The following is a 20463-nucleotide window of genomic DNA, read 5'->3' on the forward strand; positions in this document are numbered from 1 at the left end:
TTGTACACATGTGACATCACAAGCTATAGAAGTCTTTTCATCCAGCCATGACTGAGCAGAAACTTCAAAAATTCATAACTTTTGAACGGATTGTCCGGTTTTCCTCAAACTTTCACTGATGTACGTGTTCTACTAATATTGCTGCATTCACTCAACCCACATGTCTATTCAAGGTGAGCTTGTCCTTTAAATAATATGACCTCCAGGGGCCCGTTGCATAAAACTCCAACCGGATTTTTTTCCGGTTGAAATCACAAAATTCCGGTTGGAAGCTCCCAACCACAGTTTTTATGCAACGGATTTTACATTGTTAGGTTAGCAACCTTAAAAAATTCAGGTTGGGCAAATATCCCAACCTGAATTTTTAAGGTTGCTAAAAAAGTTTTATGCAACGGGACCCAGGTAGTAACAACCATTTGGAACTCCGTCTCTTCGTCAACTTCCTCAGTTGTTTCACCAGGGAGCTATGATCTCAGAGACAAAAAAATTGTTGTATCAATCAGTCACCAAAATCAACTGATTATAACCAAATTGCCACACCTCATAATTTAGAAATCATTGAAAAAAAAAAATGGATCTTTTTATTATTGCCTAACACTGAACGAGCCTGAAGATACCTAATTGTCGTCTGTTCACCACACCGAATTGAAAAGTACCTCTATGACATTTAGCAGCATATTATACTTTAAAAAGGTAAGGGAGACGGGGCCATGTTTTGCCGACTTTGATACTAGTGTATACAAACAGTACATTTAGGATGCAAAGTCCAAACACGTAAAACGTCATTCAATTTCTTCGCCCGCGGCCGCAGTATGGCAGCTGTGTAGTCTTCACAGTCCCACTAATAGATTATGTTGTCATGTTGTACCTTGTCATTTTCACTCTGATTATAAAAGGTTAAAAAGCTTTGCCTTTGTCCATATATCGACTAGAATTCTAGTTTACAGGTAGACTGTAGGATCTAGGTCATAGTCAGGTGATATGGTTTCAAACTTAAACTCGGTGGGTTCGTTTGCTTCTCCAAAGCTTGTCCCGACCAATGGCGATACGAATAATTTTTAGCCAGCCAGGGAACACTGTAAATTTTTATTTTACCAGTTTACATAGGGCCTAAATTACATGTAACGTTAGCCTAACTTTTAACTAGCTGCGACCAGCAGCCCCATTGTCCGCGTAGCGTAATGGGGCTGCTGGTCGCAGTTAAGGCACAACTACAGTATACACAGCCCTGTTGCTGTGAATTACACAAGTGTAACTGTAAGTCGCGACAGGCGCAGGCGTTTGTTGGTCAGGGTAAGCATAAGCCAACGTTAGGCCTACCGTACTGTTTATGTCAAATGTGCCAATGCAATGACATCCAATATGCATGTAACAAGTAAAATTTTTACTAGGAATTTACAATGCCCAGGGTTTCTAGTAGACCCGGCTTGAATTACACACTAACACCTACCGGTACTGTTTACTCAAACTTAGGTCTTGGTCATACCCAGTCTGTACCTTACTGTTAGTCTAGAAAAGTTTTTTTTTTTTTTTTAAATACTTTACCGAGAATGATGGATTAGATTTAATTAATTAATGTCTATCAAAGGAGACTCTGTACTACTGTAGTTCAGAGATCAAGTCTATTTGTGAATCAAACATGAGTTATCACACTCACACTCGCAGTGCTCATCTATTAATTTTAGGGCAAGTCCAAGATATCGCGCACCTTATACGACTACGTATTATTGTATTGTATGGGACATTTAGAAATTTCAAACCTCTGAAAAGTAATGAAGGAGCTCTTAGATTTTACTGTTTATCATCAGGAGGACTGGTAGCCCTGAGAAGAATATTGTGTTTAAGTTTGATGTCATTTGACCTTGGGTTAATTATCTTATGAAGAAAAATATGGCAACTTACGTATGGGACCAGAGAAAAACTGGATTTTTCAAAATAAAGTTTAAATTGAAAATTCTCTGAAAGTACCGTACTGATCAAGTTCTGTTTAGAAGTGAAGAAAGGTACAATACTGAAGTATCTGCCAGCAAAGTTTCACTGCAAAAGAATAACGCATATTTTCATGAAGTTGGTTTAATTAACGAAAGTACACCTTACGTATATGGGACATGGCTCAACTTACGTATGGGACATTTGTCTTTAGTGCACAAGTGTATTCATTCATGGGAATGACTTTAAATTTCCCCATAGTGTCATATTCAGTTCCACAAATCATGTACAACATGTAACAAATGAAATAGAGTAAGTGGGTACTTTCCCGGTTCAGGTACCTAACAAAAGCTAAAATAAGACAAATAAAAGTAATTACCAATTCACAATCAAATGTCTTAGTTTGGATTCCATCATGCATTAACACTGTCCTCATGATGTCTACACATACAGATACAGTACCCGTATATACTGACACTCTATTTCTCGCCCATTTGCAATACTCTGGTCAATATTTTTTATCAAATGGAAAAAAAAAAAATGTGCGTATTCTAGCTTGCGACCTTGATGTAGCATCTGTACATGCACATGTACCATGAGTAACTTGTAGTCTTGATAATGTCAACTGTAAAATCAAATTTAATGTTCAGTGTGCAATGTAATTTGCAAATACAGTTTGAAGTTGGTACTTTCAGTAGTTCTAGGCTTACCTTGCAAGTTGTCTAAGTTTTCATAGAGCTTTATAATTGTTTGAAATGCAGCACAAAACACAACAACAAGAGTAATTCATTTTGCTCTCTAATCATCATGTTTTGCCATGTGAATTTTAGCTTCTGCAAAATCAATTGAGTTCTAATGAAACTTTTAGATCTTAAAAGCCATGGTAGAACAAAGAGATAGAAGAATGTATGTACCAATGCTGGCTTCTTTTTTTTTCAAATTGCTTGGCTTCAGGTCTATGAAACCAAAGATGACAAAATTTGTGTTTATGTAATACTTTGTACATACATACAAACAACATGCTTGTGTAGTGATACAGGAAAGATTATCATTTCTGTATTCAAATCTTAAGAGAAAATGTAATTCTAGATTTTAAGCACTTAAAAAACTCACTGATCTGAAACTTACAATTTTGATAAATTCTAATAACCTCATTTGTGACCGTGCACCTCAAAACGAATGTAAAGTCGCACACACTGATTTTGCGTGAGGACTGAAAATAAGTGAAATGGGTCAACCTAGCCGAACTTGACTTTTTCATATTTTCTGAAAGAGCGGGTCTTCTTTTACACTATGCTAAAATTTGGTATCATAAAACGGGCAGGAAAGTGTGTTTTTTAGCAGTTTATCTCGAACATTTTTGGTAGAATAGTGTGATTAGGTGTGTCTTTAGAATCCCTTTTTCATTTCTGAAAAACCTTGTCCACACTCTTCACTTTCAACTCTAATAACTTTTGAAAGGATAGTGTTACTGCTTTGAAAGTTGGCATTAATTATGGACAGAATAAGTTAATGAGGCATGCTTAATTTCAGTTTAATCTGATAATCCCTTCATTGTTGTTACTCTGGTGGTTTACTTCCTGTTTTTTGTCCCATTCATCGCACATCCAGCACGGTTTGGTACACGTAAAGATTAAGCGCTTGAATAGACACTGTACTTCAGAGCCTCTTTTCTCAGTTCACACTTTTGCTGAGTTTGTGCTTTCTTTTCAATAATTAGATAGGTTAGGAGAGTCCATTTGATTTGAGTTAAACATCATTTCAAAGCTTAAAGTCTGCTCTTTCAGAATATGGTCTTAACTAAAAATTCATGTCTGGCGACTTTTTGTTTGTTTTGAGGTGCAGGGTCACATTTGATCATACACTACAAGATAGCAATGCATGTTGATGATTGTGTAGATGTGGGGTACAAAGTAAGTATGAGTTGATGGAGATGTCTCAGAGCACATCTGTCTCTTCAAACACAAAAAAAAGAAAAGAAAATTGAATTCCCTATTTGTTTGTGTAATTTGTGTTTTTAGCACTCCAACCACAGAACCAGTACCCATTTATTGATATTGTGGTTCATGGCAAATGTAAACCATAGTCTCCATTTTACAGGATTTTCAGAAATCATGTTCATGACCTTGTGACATATTCTGAGGGTGTGCAGTTGAAATATGAAACATCAAATCAAAGTAAAAAGTATTCTCGTAGGGTTTTTCCTTCACTATCAACTCTAGTAATAACAAAGTTACCTGCTGTCACCTCAAGTGATTTTTCTTTTCAGAAAGACCTGTAATGTTGTTATTGATGAGCGCCACTAGCACAATTGTTTTGATTTCCCTTTTGAGGCTGTATACCCTGTAGTACATGCTGAACAGTATACTGCACCTAAACTGACACTCAGAGAATCCCATTCTCTTGGACAAAGTCATTTTGTAGAGAGGTAAAGTTGAAAATGATAACTGAATTAAGAAAATGTCCAATATCAAAATGTTAAAAGGAGGAATGTTGATTGAAGACCAGCTGCACAGCCTGTAATGAAAATAAGAAAATACAAGTATAAATGAATATTCTTTATTTTCCTTTCTTAATCATAGAATGACTCAATAATGCTGTTCTTACACTCTCCCTGAGGTCAACTGAGTAGGAGAGGCAGATATATAGTCATATCCTTCAGAGTAGGTGCAAAGATAACTATTAACCATACAAATGTAAGGACATATAGCATCCATGTCAAAAGGCGGTTTTCCCGTTCACTTTGCATGTAATGTCCCATACGTAAGGCATTTGTCCCATACGTACCGGTAAGCAAACTTTCATATAAGATGAAGGACTAATTAAATTTCCACATTTAGTTTTGCTAATCTGTAGTTAGAGTGAATAAATTAGAACTTCCTAAAGTATGATTGGTCAATGTTAGAAATCTTCAGAAAAAACTTAAAAAACAATACTCAAATCCTTATGTATGGGACACTTCGTTCTGGGAAAGTGCATAATTTGCATAATTAATGTGCTGACCTTGTCTTACCAATTGGAAATTATACTAGCTCATACAGGGGTCATGTCCATAAAGGAACTAGGTCAAGGACAAATTCAACTGATTTTAGATGAATATTTTTAATTTGTCCCATACATAAGGTTTGTTTTTAATTTACTTATGCAAATGAAGGCCATATTTCTTGCATAAATTTGCAAAATTCAATATTTTCTTTACTGGAAATATATAATTTAACTCTTTGGCTACAACATGATATCAATAACTTTTTAATTAGATTAAGATGAATTTTGAGCATCTGAGGGGACATTAGGCCCAAATGATAATAATAATGATAACTAGAGATTGTAATTTGTCATTACTGACAAATTAAGGTGATCCGATTTTTTTTTAATTAATGATTCAAGTCCTGATCGCAATAGGCATGACCATACAGGTTTCATCTGTGTTTAGAGACATTGGCCGTGTGATGTTTGGATTCTCATTTAGAAAAGGGAGTCATATCTGTCATTTTTGGTACCAAATTCTGTATACACTAGATAACGAAGATACAGCAACAAATACATAATTTAGGCATGACCATACAGGTTTCATCTGTGTTTAGGGACATTCGCCGTGTGATATTTGGAATCTCATTTAGAAAAGCGAGTCAGACCTGCCATCTTTGGTACCAAATTCCGTATACACTGTAACGTAGATACAGAATGAAGTATATTTGACCATTGACCCCACTTTGCACAGCCAGGATGGCATCTAAGCAAAAAGTGGTTATTTCGTAAAATGATTCTTGTAACATGGTCTTTGCGTGTGCAAAATATGGAAGAGATAGGACATGTATTTACTAAGATACAGAAATTTGAGGGTGATAGACGCTGTTTTTCTTGAGTTATTGCAAAGAAAGTTGCAGAAAGAAAAGAAACATCTCAATACATTGAAGATAAGCTTTAAATTCAACCACGTTTTTTAACGTAATCCCGACATCGTACGAAAAAGACGAAGGGTAAAATACGATAGCCCAAAGTCTCAGCTACAACATATTAAGATCTGGGAGAAATTCAACGAAGCATAAGTGAGCTATTGCTCGAAAAAGATAGTCATGTCAAATTTCATTTGCAGAAAAACTGCACTCCCATAGAGATAACACGTCATAATGAAGATACAGAAAGAAGAATATATGACCTTTGACCGCACTTTGCACAGACATGATGGCATCTGAGCAAAAAGTGGTTATTTTGTGAAATGATTCTTGTAACATGGTCTTTGCGTGTGCAAAATATGGGAGAGATAGGACATGTATTCACCAAGATACAGGATGAAACATTTATGACCTTTGACCCTAATTTACATACCCAAGATGGTGTCCGATCAAATAATTGTTATTTTATGAAATAATGTACGTGACATGAACAAAACATGTGCAAAATATGGGATTAATAGCCATTGTTGTTGTTCATCTATTGCACAGAAAGTAGTAGAAAGAAAGAAAAATAAAGAAAAATTGTGTTATTTTTATAGAAATTTGAAGGAGAAGCATGAAAAAAAATCAGAAAAAGATAAAGTTAGGAAAGGAGATTAAGACTAACTAAAGAAAAAGAAGAAAAAATAGTGTTTAAAAAAATTTAAAAACAACTGGCAGGGGTGAGCATCGAACCAGGGACCTTAGGATTACGAGTCGGATGCGCTATGCAATGACCTATTTCATGCTCCATAGGCCCTATGTATTAAGCAAAATGACGCTGCATCGAAACCACATGCAATTTTCAACCAAGTTTTTCGACGTGATGCCGACGTCGTATGAAAAAATGGAGGGCACACTTACGATAGCCCAAAGTCTCAGCTACAACATACTAAAATCTGGGAAAAATTCACCGAAGCATAAGTGAGCTAGTGCTCGAAAAAGATAGTCATGTCAATTTTCACTGCCAGAAAAACTGCTCTCCCATAGAGATAACACGTAAACTGGTCAAATTTTACAAGGATACTTTCAATCCATTTTTACGAGGTGATACCGTTATCCAATCAAAATGTTGTAATTTTATGTTTGAAAGAACATTAAATAAGCTACATCATACTGAAATCTGGGTGAAAATTGACAGAAGACTCGTGAGATACGCCCGAATGAACTTGAAATATGATGACGTCATTTTGAAAATTTACTTTTTTTACTTTATTAAGAAATTTGATATCTTTTAATCATTTTGTCAGCATTGCCACTCCATGAAATGACATGTACAACTCATCAGCTTTCAAAATATGTACAGAAAATGGGGGGTCACCGTCCATCCTGACGAGTAAAATCGGATTTAAAATTGTCATTTTTTTGGCATAGTTGCACTGTATATCGCCATTGACGCGCGCGCGGAATTTCAACTTTGACGGGCCCGTATGACGTCATATTGAGTCGGATTGACTTGAAACTTGGTAGACATATTCCTTGACATTTCAGGCAGCCGATAAGTGTGAAAAAACTGAAAATTTCTATTGCATATGAGCTGTGCGTGCGTATATGCGCGCGCGCGTACGCGTCCGTCCGATTTTTTCAATTTTTCAAAAAATGCTCCAAATGGTCTGAAACGTGTGTAAAAAAAATTTGAGCTCGATTTGAGCATACAAATATTTCAACGCGCGCGTACGCGCACGTATCAAGAGAAAATGTGAATTTTGAGAACATGAGTAAAATGCACATAACTTGAAATATATGTGACGTAAATTTCATTGAAAAACTTCATTCCATTAATGAGATATGATTGAGAATGTGTTTTCATATAATGACGTCATAGTGACGTCACGGTCGACTGATCACTTTGATTTTAGTTCGATTGCCGTCTTTGGAACACGATACATACATGGTATAAGTTTGAACTTGATAGACATAGCACTTTCTGAGCTAACCTCTGCACAACTTTTGGGGAGAAATAAAGAAAGAAGAAGAAGAAGAAGAAGAAAGAATCCGTACAGATACAATAGGTGATCCGAGAGGATACTCGGATCACCTAATAACAATAATAATAATAAGAAGAAGAAGAAGAATTAAGAAGAAGAAGAAGAAGAAGAAGAATTAAGAAGAAGAATGATAATAATGATAATGATGATAATTATTCATAGACATGATAGTAATATAGAAACTAGACTCGGAATTTGTCAAGACTGACAAATTAGGTGATCCGATTTTTTTTTTTTTTTAAATCAATGATTCGAGTTTTCACCTAAGATTAGGGACATTGGTCGTGTGATGTTTGGATTCTCATTCTGAAAAGGGAGTCAGACCTGCCATCTTGGGTACCGAATTCCGTATACACTATCAAAGATGCAGAATGAAGTATATTTGACCTTTGACCCCACTTTGCACCCCCAAGATGGTATCTGAGCAAAAAGTGGTTATTTTGTGAAATGATTCTTGTAACATGGTCTTTGCGTGTGCAACATATGGGAAAGATAAGACATGTATTCACCAAGATACAGGATGAAACATTTATGACCTTTGACCCTAATTTACATAACCAAGATGGTGTCTGATCAAGTAGTTGTTATTTTATGAAATAATGTACGTAACATTAACTAAACATGTGCAAAATATGGGGTTGATAGGGGCTATTTTTCTTGAGTTATTGCAAAGAAAATTGGAAAAAGAAAGAAATATGAAAATACATCGAAGATAATCTTTAATTTCAACCACTTTTTTGGACGTGATCCCGACATTATATAAAAAACAATGGGGACACGTACGATAGCGCAAAGTCTCAGCTACAACATATTAAAATCTGGGAGAAATTCACCGAAGGGTAAGTGAGCTAGTGCTCGATAAAGACAATCATGTCAATTTTCACATCTAGCAAAATTCCCTCCCATAGAGATAACACGTCATAACGAAGATAAAGAAAGAAGTACATAATATTATGACCTTTGACCCCGATCTGCACAGACAAGATGGCATCTGAGGAAAAAGTGGTTATTTTGTGAAATGATCCTTGTAACACGGTCTTTACGTGTGCAAAATATGGGGAAGATAAAACATGTATTCACCAAGATACAGGATGAAACATTTATGACCTTTGACCCTAATTTACATACCCAAGATGGCGTCTGATGAAGTAGTTGTTATTTTATGAAATAATGTACGTGACATGAACTAAACATGTGCAAAATATGGTGGTGATAGAGTATGTTTTTCTTGAGTTATTGCAAAGAAAGTTGGAAAAAGAAAGAAATATGAAAATATATCGAAGATAGGCTTTGATTTCAACCAAGTTTTTTGACGTGATCCCGATACTGTATGACAAAATGAAGGGCATATTACAATAGCCCAAAGTCTCAGCTACAACATATTAAAATCTTAGAGAAATTCACCGAAGCATAGGTGAGCTAGTGCTCGAAAAAGAAAGTCATGTCAATTTTCATTTCCAGAAAAACTGCACTCCCATTAAGATAACACGTAAACTGGTCAAATTTGACAAGATTATTTTCAATCCAATATTACGAGGTGATGCCGTCATCTAATCAAAATGTTGTTATTATATTAATGAAAGAGCATTTAGTAAGCTGCAACATACTGAAATCTGGGTGAAAATTGGCCAAGGATAAGTGAGATACGCTCGAGTGAACTTGTAATTTGATGACGTCATTTTGAAAATTTGCTCTTTTTATTTTATTAAGAAATTTGATATCTTTTAATCATTTTTCCAGCATCGCCAACCCATGAAATGACATGTACAACTCATCAGCTTTCAGAATATGTAAAGAAAATTGGGGGTCACCGTCCATCCTGACGAGTAAAATCGGATTTAAAATTGGCGGTTTTTTGGCATTGTTGCACTGTATATCGCCATTGACGCGCGCGCGGAATTTCAACTTTGACGGGCCCGTATGACGTCATATTGAGTCGGATTGACTTGAAACTTGGTAGACATATTCCCTGACATTTCAGGCAGGCGATAAGTGTGAAAAAACGGGAAATTTCTATTGCATATGAGCTGTGCGTGCGTATATGCGCGCGCGCGTACGCGTCCGTAAAATTTTTTCAATTTTTCAAAAAATGCTCTAAATGGTCTGAAACGTGTGCAAAAAAAATTTGAGCTCGATCTGAGCATACAAATATTTCAACGCGCGCGTACGCGCGCGTTTTAAAATAAATATGAATTCTGAGAATATGAGTAGAATCCGCATGACTTAAAATATAAGTGACGTAAATTTCATCGAAGAATTCCATTCTATTAATGAGATATGCATGAAAATGTGTTTTCATATAATGACGTCATAGTGACGTCACGGTCGACTGATCACTATGATTTTACTTGCGCTGTCGTCTTTGGGACACGATACATATATGGTATAAGTTTGAAATTGATAGGAAGAGGACTTTCTGAGCTAATCGATGCACAACTTTTGGGGAGAAAGAAGAAGAAAAAGAAGAAGAAGAAAGAATCCGTACAAAAACAGAAGGTGATCCGAGAGGATACTCGGATCACCTAAAAAACAAACAAACAGGCAAAACTCCATGGGGAGGGGGAGGGGATAGGGCCAGGGACCTAGGCATGCATAGCATGCATGTTAGCAACCATCAGAGTGTTAGAGCTGAAGTTGTTTTCACTCAATATCCACGATATGCTCAATAGGCACATTTTACTCATTACTTCTAAAGGATGACCAGGTTGAACTACGACCAGCCCCGAACATGAAGTGAACTCGAACATGTTTCATGTTCTGACTGGTCGCAGTTAGCAAAAGACTTCCTTATGTCCCCCCCCCACACACACACACACACTAATTTTTTCTATGCTGTAGAATGTAACACTATCTCTACACTATGGTAACCTTGTCAGCTTTTACACATGGATGTGTGCTCTTGCTTCCAGTCCCACACACATTGACATGTGGTGAGGTATGAGTGGGGGGGGGGGGGGACATCAGAAAAAGATCTTCTTCTCCTTCTTCCAATAAGTACATCACTCTCAAAGAGTATTCAAACAAACATCACATCTGGTGCAAGAAGATAAACTTAGTGGTGCAAGTAAAAAAAAAAAAAAAAAAAAAAAAAAAGCCTCCTTAGTATGAGGGTTAAATCGGAGTGTCAGTGGTTTCAAACTGCTCCGAAAGGTCTCGAGAGACAGAGCTGAAACCACAGCTGTGGGAAGGCCGTTCCAGATGCAAACAACACTTGGGAAGAAACTGTGTTGATAAGAGAGAATTCTGCAGTGATGTTGCCAGAGTTGGATGTGGTGGCCTCTGGTCAGGGGGGTGTTTCACAAAGATTTAAGTTTGACTTAACTCATGCGTAAATCCCCAAACCCTGCGTAAATCCCTAAGTCCTGCGTAAATTTACGCAGGACTTTGAATCCTGTTTCACAAAGCTTAAGTCATGCGTAAGTCCCACCAAGTCCTGCGTAACTCTACGCATGGCCTGAAGCCATGCGTAAAGTCAGACTTAAATTCCAAATGGGAAGTTCAAAAGCATAATCAACTCCTAATATTCATTAATTTCTTCCACTTTATCTTATCCTGAGTGAGATGGCAGTATTTTTAACAAACTAGAGAATCACTAGTTTCGTAGAGGGTCTACTCCTACACTATTCACTGAACAATGTTCCAAATTAAAAATAGTCATGAAAATAGATCCCTACCTACAAATGTACTGATAGCTTGAACTGTTAAGTTAAACCAAAATTTTAGCTCGTAAAGAGCTATATAATCTACATGTACCGGTATCTGGACTTTGGAAATTAATTATGTTTCTACCAATCCTTTCTTGCCTGTGTTATCTTCTTAGCTGCTTACCCATGAATATTAATGCATGCCTATCCATTATAAATATCATGCATTCACAACAAATTAGAAAAACCTAACAAATTAGTTAGACCTATACTTGTTAGAAATGTTATACCTCTTGTGTACAGGACGGGGCTGTGTCTACATGTATCTACACTAACTGGTTAGACCGATAAATTTGTCTCTTGTTCGGTAGCCTAATTGTATCTGTACAGTCTGTAATACGGTCGACTGCATTAGCGACCGTATAAATACGAGGCTACCCGACAAGAGGCAGATTTATTGGTCTACCTCTACACATGACTGCCAATGAAATTAGCCAAGTTTCCATTTCTACGACTACGGTACCAGTAACATCTTAATGAATGCTCTTTTTTTTTCCTGGAAGCAAAAAACAAAACAAAATAAGACATAACAACCCCCCCCCCCCCCAGCATTTTGTGTCAGTTAGAGGAAACGGTTAGCCAATAATAGACAGTCACCTCTGCCTCGCATCAAAGGCTAACAGTAACATATACACGGAAAACGTTAGAGGTCTAGTAGTGTCTATGCCTAATCTTGATTGATGCAATTCTCAAACACATTCCAAAATAAATTCATCAATTACTTCCCAATTCAACTCAGGGCCCAGCAATTGGACTTTAAAATTCGACCAATTGATAGCCATTAGCCATGATTTATTATGGTTCTTACTAACCTTATACATGCAGTCTAGGGCAATCATGCACTTTGTTTTCTTCAAAATCATGAAGATGTGGCACTACGCCCCTACATGTATCTTGATTAATGACACAGTGCACAGACTCTACACTAACTGTTAGTGTTAGTGTTAGGCATAGATAGTTAGCCATGTTTCTACGAACTGAGAGTTTATATGTAACGTTAGACATAACTATACACAGCCCAGTATTCGTACAGCGTATTAACAGCGTCTGGTCGGGCTAATAAGTAATGTAGACATTGTCTAATGACAATAATGTAGTAGTAATGGGCAGACTCTAAATTACAATACAAGTAGAAGTACAGTACCAGTACAACACACACAGAGTTCATAATATTCAGTCCTTTCCTAACCTTCGATGAATCATCTCCTGCTAAAATTAAGACTTACATAATTTCAAGTACCTACCTAAGGACTAACACTACAGATTAAGCTAGAAATCTAAACTCACTTCTGTAGTTTAGCCAACCCCTAGCTAGTTGGAAAAGAAAACTTCTCTTCATGTGCAACAAGAGGCTAGCCCGAATCCTCTTCTACCAAGGTCCACAGTTCATTGTGCAATGTGTATGTGAATGGTTGTACAGAATGCAGAGATCATCAGTGCCAGCTAGCTGCTGCGACCCTTACGAAAAAGTCCTGTGGTACTCCTGTGGTAATTACCACAGGACGGTACCACAGGACAGTACCACAGGACAGTACCACAGGAAAGTACCACAGGACAGTACCACAGGAATTGTCCTGTGGTATTTTGGGACATACCACAGGAAAGTACCACAGGAATTCCTGTGGTATTTTGGGACGTACCACAGGGCAGTACCACAGGAAAGTACCACAGGACCGGTACCACAGAACAGTACCACAGGACAGTACCACAGGAATTCCTGTGGTATTTTGGGACGTACCACAGGGCAGTACCACAGGAATTCCTGTGGTATTTTGGGACGTACCACAGGGCAGTACCACAGGACTAGTACCACAGAACAGTACCACAGGAACTGTCCTGTGGTATTTTGGGACAGTACCACAGGACAGTACCACAGGTCGATCATTACCACACAGCATTACCACAGGGCAGTACCACACAGCATTTCCATGGTACCACAGGAGAGTACCACACAGGATAGATCGAAAAAAAAATCTGGGAGAATTTTAGCCACATCTCAAGGAATATTCCTGATAGGTGAGTGATGGATTTCAGGACAAACATGGCCCTACTTAATAACCTGTTCTACTCCTAACATATAACCTCAAACGAGAGTCTAATGGCCAAGTGCCAATCTAGTCCTCTAATAGATCTATATAGTCATATTCTATTCCTAGATAGCCATCGACCGTATCAGTACATATATATATGGCCGTCTATCCGTAAAGCATTAAGGCATGGTTACTAACTCGATTATACTTTATTATCAAGATATGAAATTACACTTTCATAACAATATCTATGATATTGGGAATAACATAACATAATTAGACAATCTTTCATGAAGTTCAAAGTAAGTTCCATCATTAATACTTTGACTTTTTAAGTCATATATGTATTTTTTAAAATCTAGAGTGCTTTTTATGAATATTCATGAGCTATGTAAAACATTGTACCACAGGAGTACCACACGAGTACCACAGGAGTACCACAGAAGTCCTTATGAAATTTCTCATGCTTTACATCAGCACTTTCACTAAATAGGTAATACTGTAGGAGTATAGGACAAGATAAGTAATGGCAAATCAATTATTATTTCATAATTCACAGCCTAACTCATCTATCAATTAATTGAGGAATATTAATATGTGCTTGTTTGTTTGTATTTTTGTTATAAATTTCAGTTGATTCTGCCTTACAATTTTCCTGTGTGGTACTCCTGTGTGGTACTGCTGTTTGATATTCTCCTGATGTGATAGTCCTCTGGTATAAAATGTTAAGAAAAAAAAAGAATTTCCTGTAGCATTTTTCTGTGGTACTTACAAATTTAATTTGCTGTGTGGTACTTATATCTGTGTGGAATAGCACCATATTATGATTTTCCTGTGGGATTTTGGACAGTTCCTGTGGTACTCTCCTGTGGTATACATCAAAAATTACCGCAGGAATTCCTGTCGTACTGTAGTGTGGTACGTCCCAAAATTCCACAGGACAATTCGTGTGGTACTGTCCTGTGGTACGTCCCAAAATACCACAGGACAAGTCATGTGGTACTGTCCTGTGGTACTATCCTGTGGTACTTTCCTGTGGTACTGTCCTGTGGTACTGCCCTGTGGTACTGCCCTGTGGTACTGTCCTGTGGTACTGTCCTGTGGTACGTCCCAAAATACCACATGACAAGTCGTGAGGTACTGTCCTGTGGTAATATCCTGTGGTACTGTCCTGTGGTACGTCCCAAAATACCACAGGACAATTCCTGTGGTACTGTCCTGTGGTACTGACCTGTGGTACATCCCAAAATACCACATGACAATTCCTGTTGTACTGTCCTGTGGTATGTCCCAAAATACCACAGGACAAGTCGTGTGGTACTGTCCTGTGGTACTATCCTGTGGTACTTTCCTGTGGTACTGCCCTGTGGTACGTCCCAAAATATCACAGGAAGAGTCGTGTGGTACTGTCCTGTGGTACTATCCTGTGGTACTTTCCTGTGGTACTGTCCTGTGGTACTGCCCTGTGGTACTGCCCTGTGGTACTGTCCTGTGGTACGTCCCAAAATACCACGGGACAAGTCGTGAGGTACTGTCCTGTGGTAATATCCTGTGGTACTGTCCTGTGGTACGTCCCAAAATACCACAGGACAATTCCTGTGGTACTGTCCTGTGGTATGTCCCAAAATACCACAGGACAAGTCGTGTGGTACTATCCTGAGGTACTTTCCTGTGGTACTGTCCTGTGGTACGTCCCAAAATACCACAGGACAAGTCGTGTGGTACTGTCCTGTGGTACTTTCCTGTGGTACTGTCCTGTGGTACTGTCCTGTGGTACTGCTCTGTGGTACTGTCCTGTGGTACTGCCCTGTGGTACTGTCCTGTGGTACTGTCCTGTGGTACTGCCCTGTGGTACTGTCCTGTGGTACGTCACAAAATACCACAGGACAAGTCGTGAGGTACTGTCCTGTGGTACTATCCTGTGGTACTGTCCTGTGGAACTGCCCTGTGGTACTGTCCTGTGGTACGTCCTAAAATACCACAGAACAAGTCGTGTGGTACTGTCCTGTGGTACTATCCTGTGGTACTTTCCTGTTGTACTCTCCTGTGGTACGTCCCAAAATACCACAGGACAATTCATGTGGTACTGTCGTGTGGTACTGTCGTGTGGTATACGTCCCAAAATACCACAGGACAATTTGTGTGTATACTATCTTGTGGTACTGTCCTGTGGTACTTTCCTGTTTTAATGTCCTGTGGTACTGCCCTGTGGTACATCCCAGAGTATCACACGAGCCTGTGACACAGTACCACACAGTTCCTTTGTTAACATATATTTGTGTGGTACATTGTGTGGTACCAACCAGTACCACAGGAAGTACCACATGAGCCTTTAAAACAGTACCACACAGTTCCTGTGGTAACATTTATTTATGTGGTACATTGTGTGGTACTGACAAGTACTACAGGGAGTACCCTACAAGCCTGTGGTACAGTACCACACAGTTCCTGTGGTAACATTACAAGTGTGTGGTACATTGTGTGGTACCGACAAGTACCACAGGGAGTACCACATGACTTTTTTGTTAGGGGAGCTGCGCTGCGCGAGCAACTGCATTCATCCTAACTTTCACACAGTCCAATATAAACATGTGGGACTGAATTAAAGAGGCCTCATGCACAAAACATCTCTTACCAATCAAAATGATTATCAAACGAGCGGCTATTCATGTACAAAAGAGAAATAATATGAGTCAGTAAATGAGCACTGTGAATAACGAATGATACAGTAATGCCATATGGATCGTAGTTGCAGAAAATCAAAGCAATTTCCCTTCCAGAAAAATTACTCAAAATTCATCAGCAGACAACAAATGGCTAATTTGCATATTTTTGGCTCGTACATTATTATTCAAATCGAATAAGTCAGTCTTAACCTAAGATTGACTTTGTGAAACAGACTTAAAAAGTCGCACTTAGACTAAGATTGACTAGCGCTAAGTCTGACTTACTAAGTGCGACCTTTGTGAAACAGGCCTCAGGTCTGATGAATGATACAGGTATGGTGGCCGGGGCAGCAGGGATAGCAATAAGGCCGTTGATGATCTTGTATAACATGAATACTACTTTCTTAACTAATAAATGCATTATTCAGCATGTTCAGGACTTCAGAAGTTATCATCTGGAGCAGAATTAATTGGTAAACTTTAAAGAAATACACCACAAACTATACATTGATATCAGTGCACTAGAACATAGAATAATAATATCAGATAATAGTAATACATAGTGTAACAGCTAGTTTTTGGTACCGGTAGTGCATTTCAGACTTCAATGCGCTTTACAGACAATCGTTACCCCGTCACTGGATACATTAGCATTTCAAACCAGCACTAACAGTGTTCACTTTCCACTCCCTGGGGAGCAATCCAGCTAGTTGGCATTTTACAGGTGGCGCACACACATGCTGATCAACCAACATAAACATTCACATTCTACCAGGTACTCATTTGTACTCCTGGGTAGAGAGCAGCAATGTAGACAAAACACCTTGCTGAAGGGCAATTTTGCTTAATTCACAGTGCTTGAACTTACGAACCCAAAACATGTTCATGTGATTCAGAGATGAGCACTCTTATCCACTCGGGCATAAAACCTCAACAACAATTAGTATGCAGGAGACTGCATAATAAGCCGGGTACCAAGATGAGAGCTATGGCAACTTCAGCCACATTTGATAAATTAGCAGCCACTGTGAATGCTGATACCAAATCATGGAAGAAGAACATGATTGCAAATGATAGTATCATGATCAAATGATTGTTAAAAAGAACGTCAAAACAGGCACTTATTTTGTGTTGCATTTAATTAAAATAAAATGTTTGTTCTTGTTTTATTCAGACCTCCAAAGTGTATAAAGGCCAAGATGGATGTTGCTATGACATCAGCTGAACTGGCATCAGATGCAGAGATGACGTCAGAGGAAGCATTTATGTTCATTCGAGAAGCATTGGGAGTGGCGTCGTGTAAAGACAAGATGGCCTCCGATCCAGTCGCTCTCTTGAATGAAGTCTTATATTCCTGGCAAGAAAATATACCATACCAGACGGTCGTCAGTATTGCTACGCCCAAGAAGGACAGACATCTTCCCACGTTGCTTGAGATCAAGAATGACATAATGGCGAAGCTTGGAGGCACTTGCTACCACAACAATATCGGCTGCTACATGGTGATCAAGGCTCTTGGTTACCAGGTAACCCTTGTCCCCGCTGACGTCATCCGTGCAAGCAGCGACCATGTGGCCATCATTATCTTCAACTTATCGGGGGCAGGCAGTCAGCACATGGCAGACGTAGGTGCCGGAGGTTGGCCGACATTCCAGCTGATCCCACTGGATTTTGATAGGGAATCTCCCGAGTACCACAAGTCCTTCTTGCGCTACAAATTTGTCCGACAAGATGACCGCATCTTACGCCTGCACAATGCGGAAAGTGATCCAGTGGGAGCAAATTACTTCAAGGCGACCCTAAAAGACGGATGGTACACTTACGCCTCCATCCATTACAACATGCCGGTTGAAGTGTCCTATTTTGATGAAATAATGGAGATACTTCATACCCAAGTTCAAGATGATATGATACTACTGAGAAAAATACGATGTGTAACTTACCCCAAGGGACGATTTGTCTCGATATTCAATGCCACACTCTTGGAAGAGCAAGAGAATGGATGCATAAAGAAAACTTACCTCAAGTCGCATGATGAAATTATTGCCGTGTTCAAACGTTACTTTCCACAGTTTGACGAAAGTGTCATACATGCAGCGATGGATGATGAGTTGGTCAAACTAGATTTTGACCGGGAGGAAATCGTACTAGCTTGTTTATGAAGAGAAAAAGTTTGGGTTAACTCTCACAGACCAAATATTGTATGCAATATCCTGGTGTTATACTCAGGGACAGAGAGATTTATGCAATGACGGCAATGGGTGTTGATATGCATACAACCCAAGTTTTATTCTACTTGACTGATTATACGAAATTTGCAGTAGGTTTCTTAACTGAAATAAATAAGTTTTAATTAATTGCATAAAGTCTGTGACTAAAACCTTCATGCATTATAAGACTCTTTACTTTCAATTTTAAGAAGACCCAAGTGCTTAAATCCTTGGACTGGGTGTTTCATCCCACCATGTCCCTTTCAACTCAAGTGCATCTACGGGTACCGTCCTAGCAATGCTGGGGTAATATAAATGGCAGGACCCTCTGGTACAGAACAGTGACAACATCAAAAAGAAGACCAATTTCAGTTTCCCTAATTTACTGTTTCTACATAGTGCACCTCTATCAATCTGTAGTTGGTAGTTTTTGATTGCTTTAAAACTGGTTAAATCTCTCTTGTTATTGTGCCCAACTCATTACCAGTTTTGTCCCACATATTTAATTTGTGTCATAATGTGCCATGGTTTAAATTTAAAGTGAAAGTGCATGGAAATACATTGTACATTGTACAGGTCAATTTCAGCATGGAGAACATGACATTCAGACAGTTTCTGACATTCAAACATTGCATGTGAGTTGATTTAGCAGGCACAATTAAATTGTTGAGTTTATCAGACACATTTTATTAAACTATCAGTGACATACATAAGAAATTTCATGGAAATGTTATGAACCGGTTGATGAGAAAATGCACTTCTTGCCACTAAAGGACATGACACAAAATGAACAAGCCAGTTATTCCTATACTCATAATCATAGTAAAAAATCCTGTGAATCTTAGGATAGAATGCACATGACTTTGGTATTGCTCTACTAACCTTTTAGGTCAAACTTTAATTATAATGTTGTATTCTAGAACAGTTTTACTGTGCATTCTTTTCTCATAGCCTAAAATGTCAGGTAGCAGACATGACACTGAGTGTAACAGACATGACAGTTTTGTCCCTTTTTTGAGAGTTTACATTATTTTTTTTTTTTTTATTACCAGGTATGGCAGGTCTTTGTTTACACACATTGTGACTGTAAAATTTATATTTAGTCTCACAGCATCTTTGCATTCTGAGAGAGGTGGTTTATTTTGTATTTTACATTACAGCAATATATAATATATGCATACATAATATATGCATACATAATATATGCATACATACGTATACAGTGTATATGGTATAATGGTGGGAAGGAGGACCTAGCAGACATAGTATTCATTCAGTTTAATGCCTTTCATGTCAATACCAAGCTTTTGACCTTTTGACAGGTCTTCATCAAAGCTTTGGATATCAACATAACAGAAGGCAACCAATTTGCACTAAAAAACCTGAAAAAATGAAGTTATGTCCGCTGGTTTCTCATTCCCCGTCATGGTTTTACATGTACAAAATAATACAGCACCCATCATGTACATGGCCAAGGCATACTTGTATGAACATGTTGATTTCACAAAATGTCCAGACTCCTGAAGAAGACATAGGACACCGAAAATTTGAGTCGAATAAACTCATGAAATAATATACTGCTGATTGTGCAAAATTTTACATCACCATCGCAGCTGTGTCTTCAGAAGAATCACTTCCACATCAATCGTGCTAAGTTTTTATGTACAATGCTTTTATACTTGTCATTGTATTATGACGTAATAAAACGCTGTTGCCAGGATGCGCGCTGGGTGCTAGGATTCCCAGCATCTATGCGTTAAAGCGCACATCCTTGGTAACGTGGTTGCAATACTTTTATGACTTAATTGTAAAATTGTTCTCTCAGTATCAAAACTTGAGAATGAGTGAATCGCTCAAAAATTTGTGTGCTGAAATAAAATGTAGGTGAATACAGCATGAACTTGATTTCAGTTTTACTTTTGATCACCAGCACATGGACAACTTAGTCAATATATATATACATGTATACAACATAATACACACATGCACACGCACACATAT

The 20463-nt window shown here is 38.2% G+C and overlaps 1 protein-coding gene across 1 annotated transcript; it reads left to right on the plus strand.

The window, feature by feature from the left end:
- Positions 1-629: 629 nt before the first annotated feature.
- Positions 630-20446, plus strand: LOC140226298 (uncharacterized). The gene is made up of 2 exons (XM_072306796.1): positions 630-693; positions 17427-20446. The coding sequence occupies exon 2, from the start codon at positions 17452-17454 to the stop codon at positions 18412-18414; it is 963 nt and encodes a 320-aa protein (XP_072162897.1). The 5' UTR covers positions 630-693; positions 17427-17451; the 3' UTR covers positions 18415-20446.
- Positions 20447-20463: the final 17 nt, after the last annotated feature.

The sequence above is a fragment of the Diadema setosum genome, chromosome 3 (genome assembly GCF_964275005.1).
Source record: "Diadema setosum chromosome 3, eeDiaSeto1, whole genome shotgun sequence".
Lineage (NCBI taxonomy): Eukaryota > Metazoa > Echinodermata > Echinoidea > Diadematoida > Diadematidae > Diadema > Diadema setosum.

Coding starts and splice junctions, on each gene's coding strand:
- LOC140226298 (XM_072306796.1), top strand. CDS start 17,452: ATGGATGTTGCTATGACATCAGCTGAACTGGCATCAGATGCAGAGATG.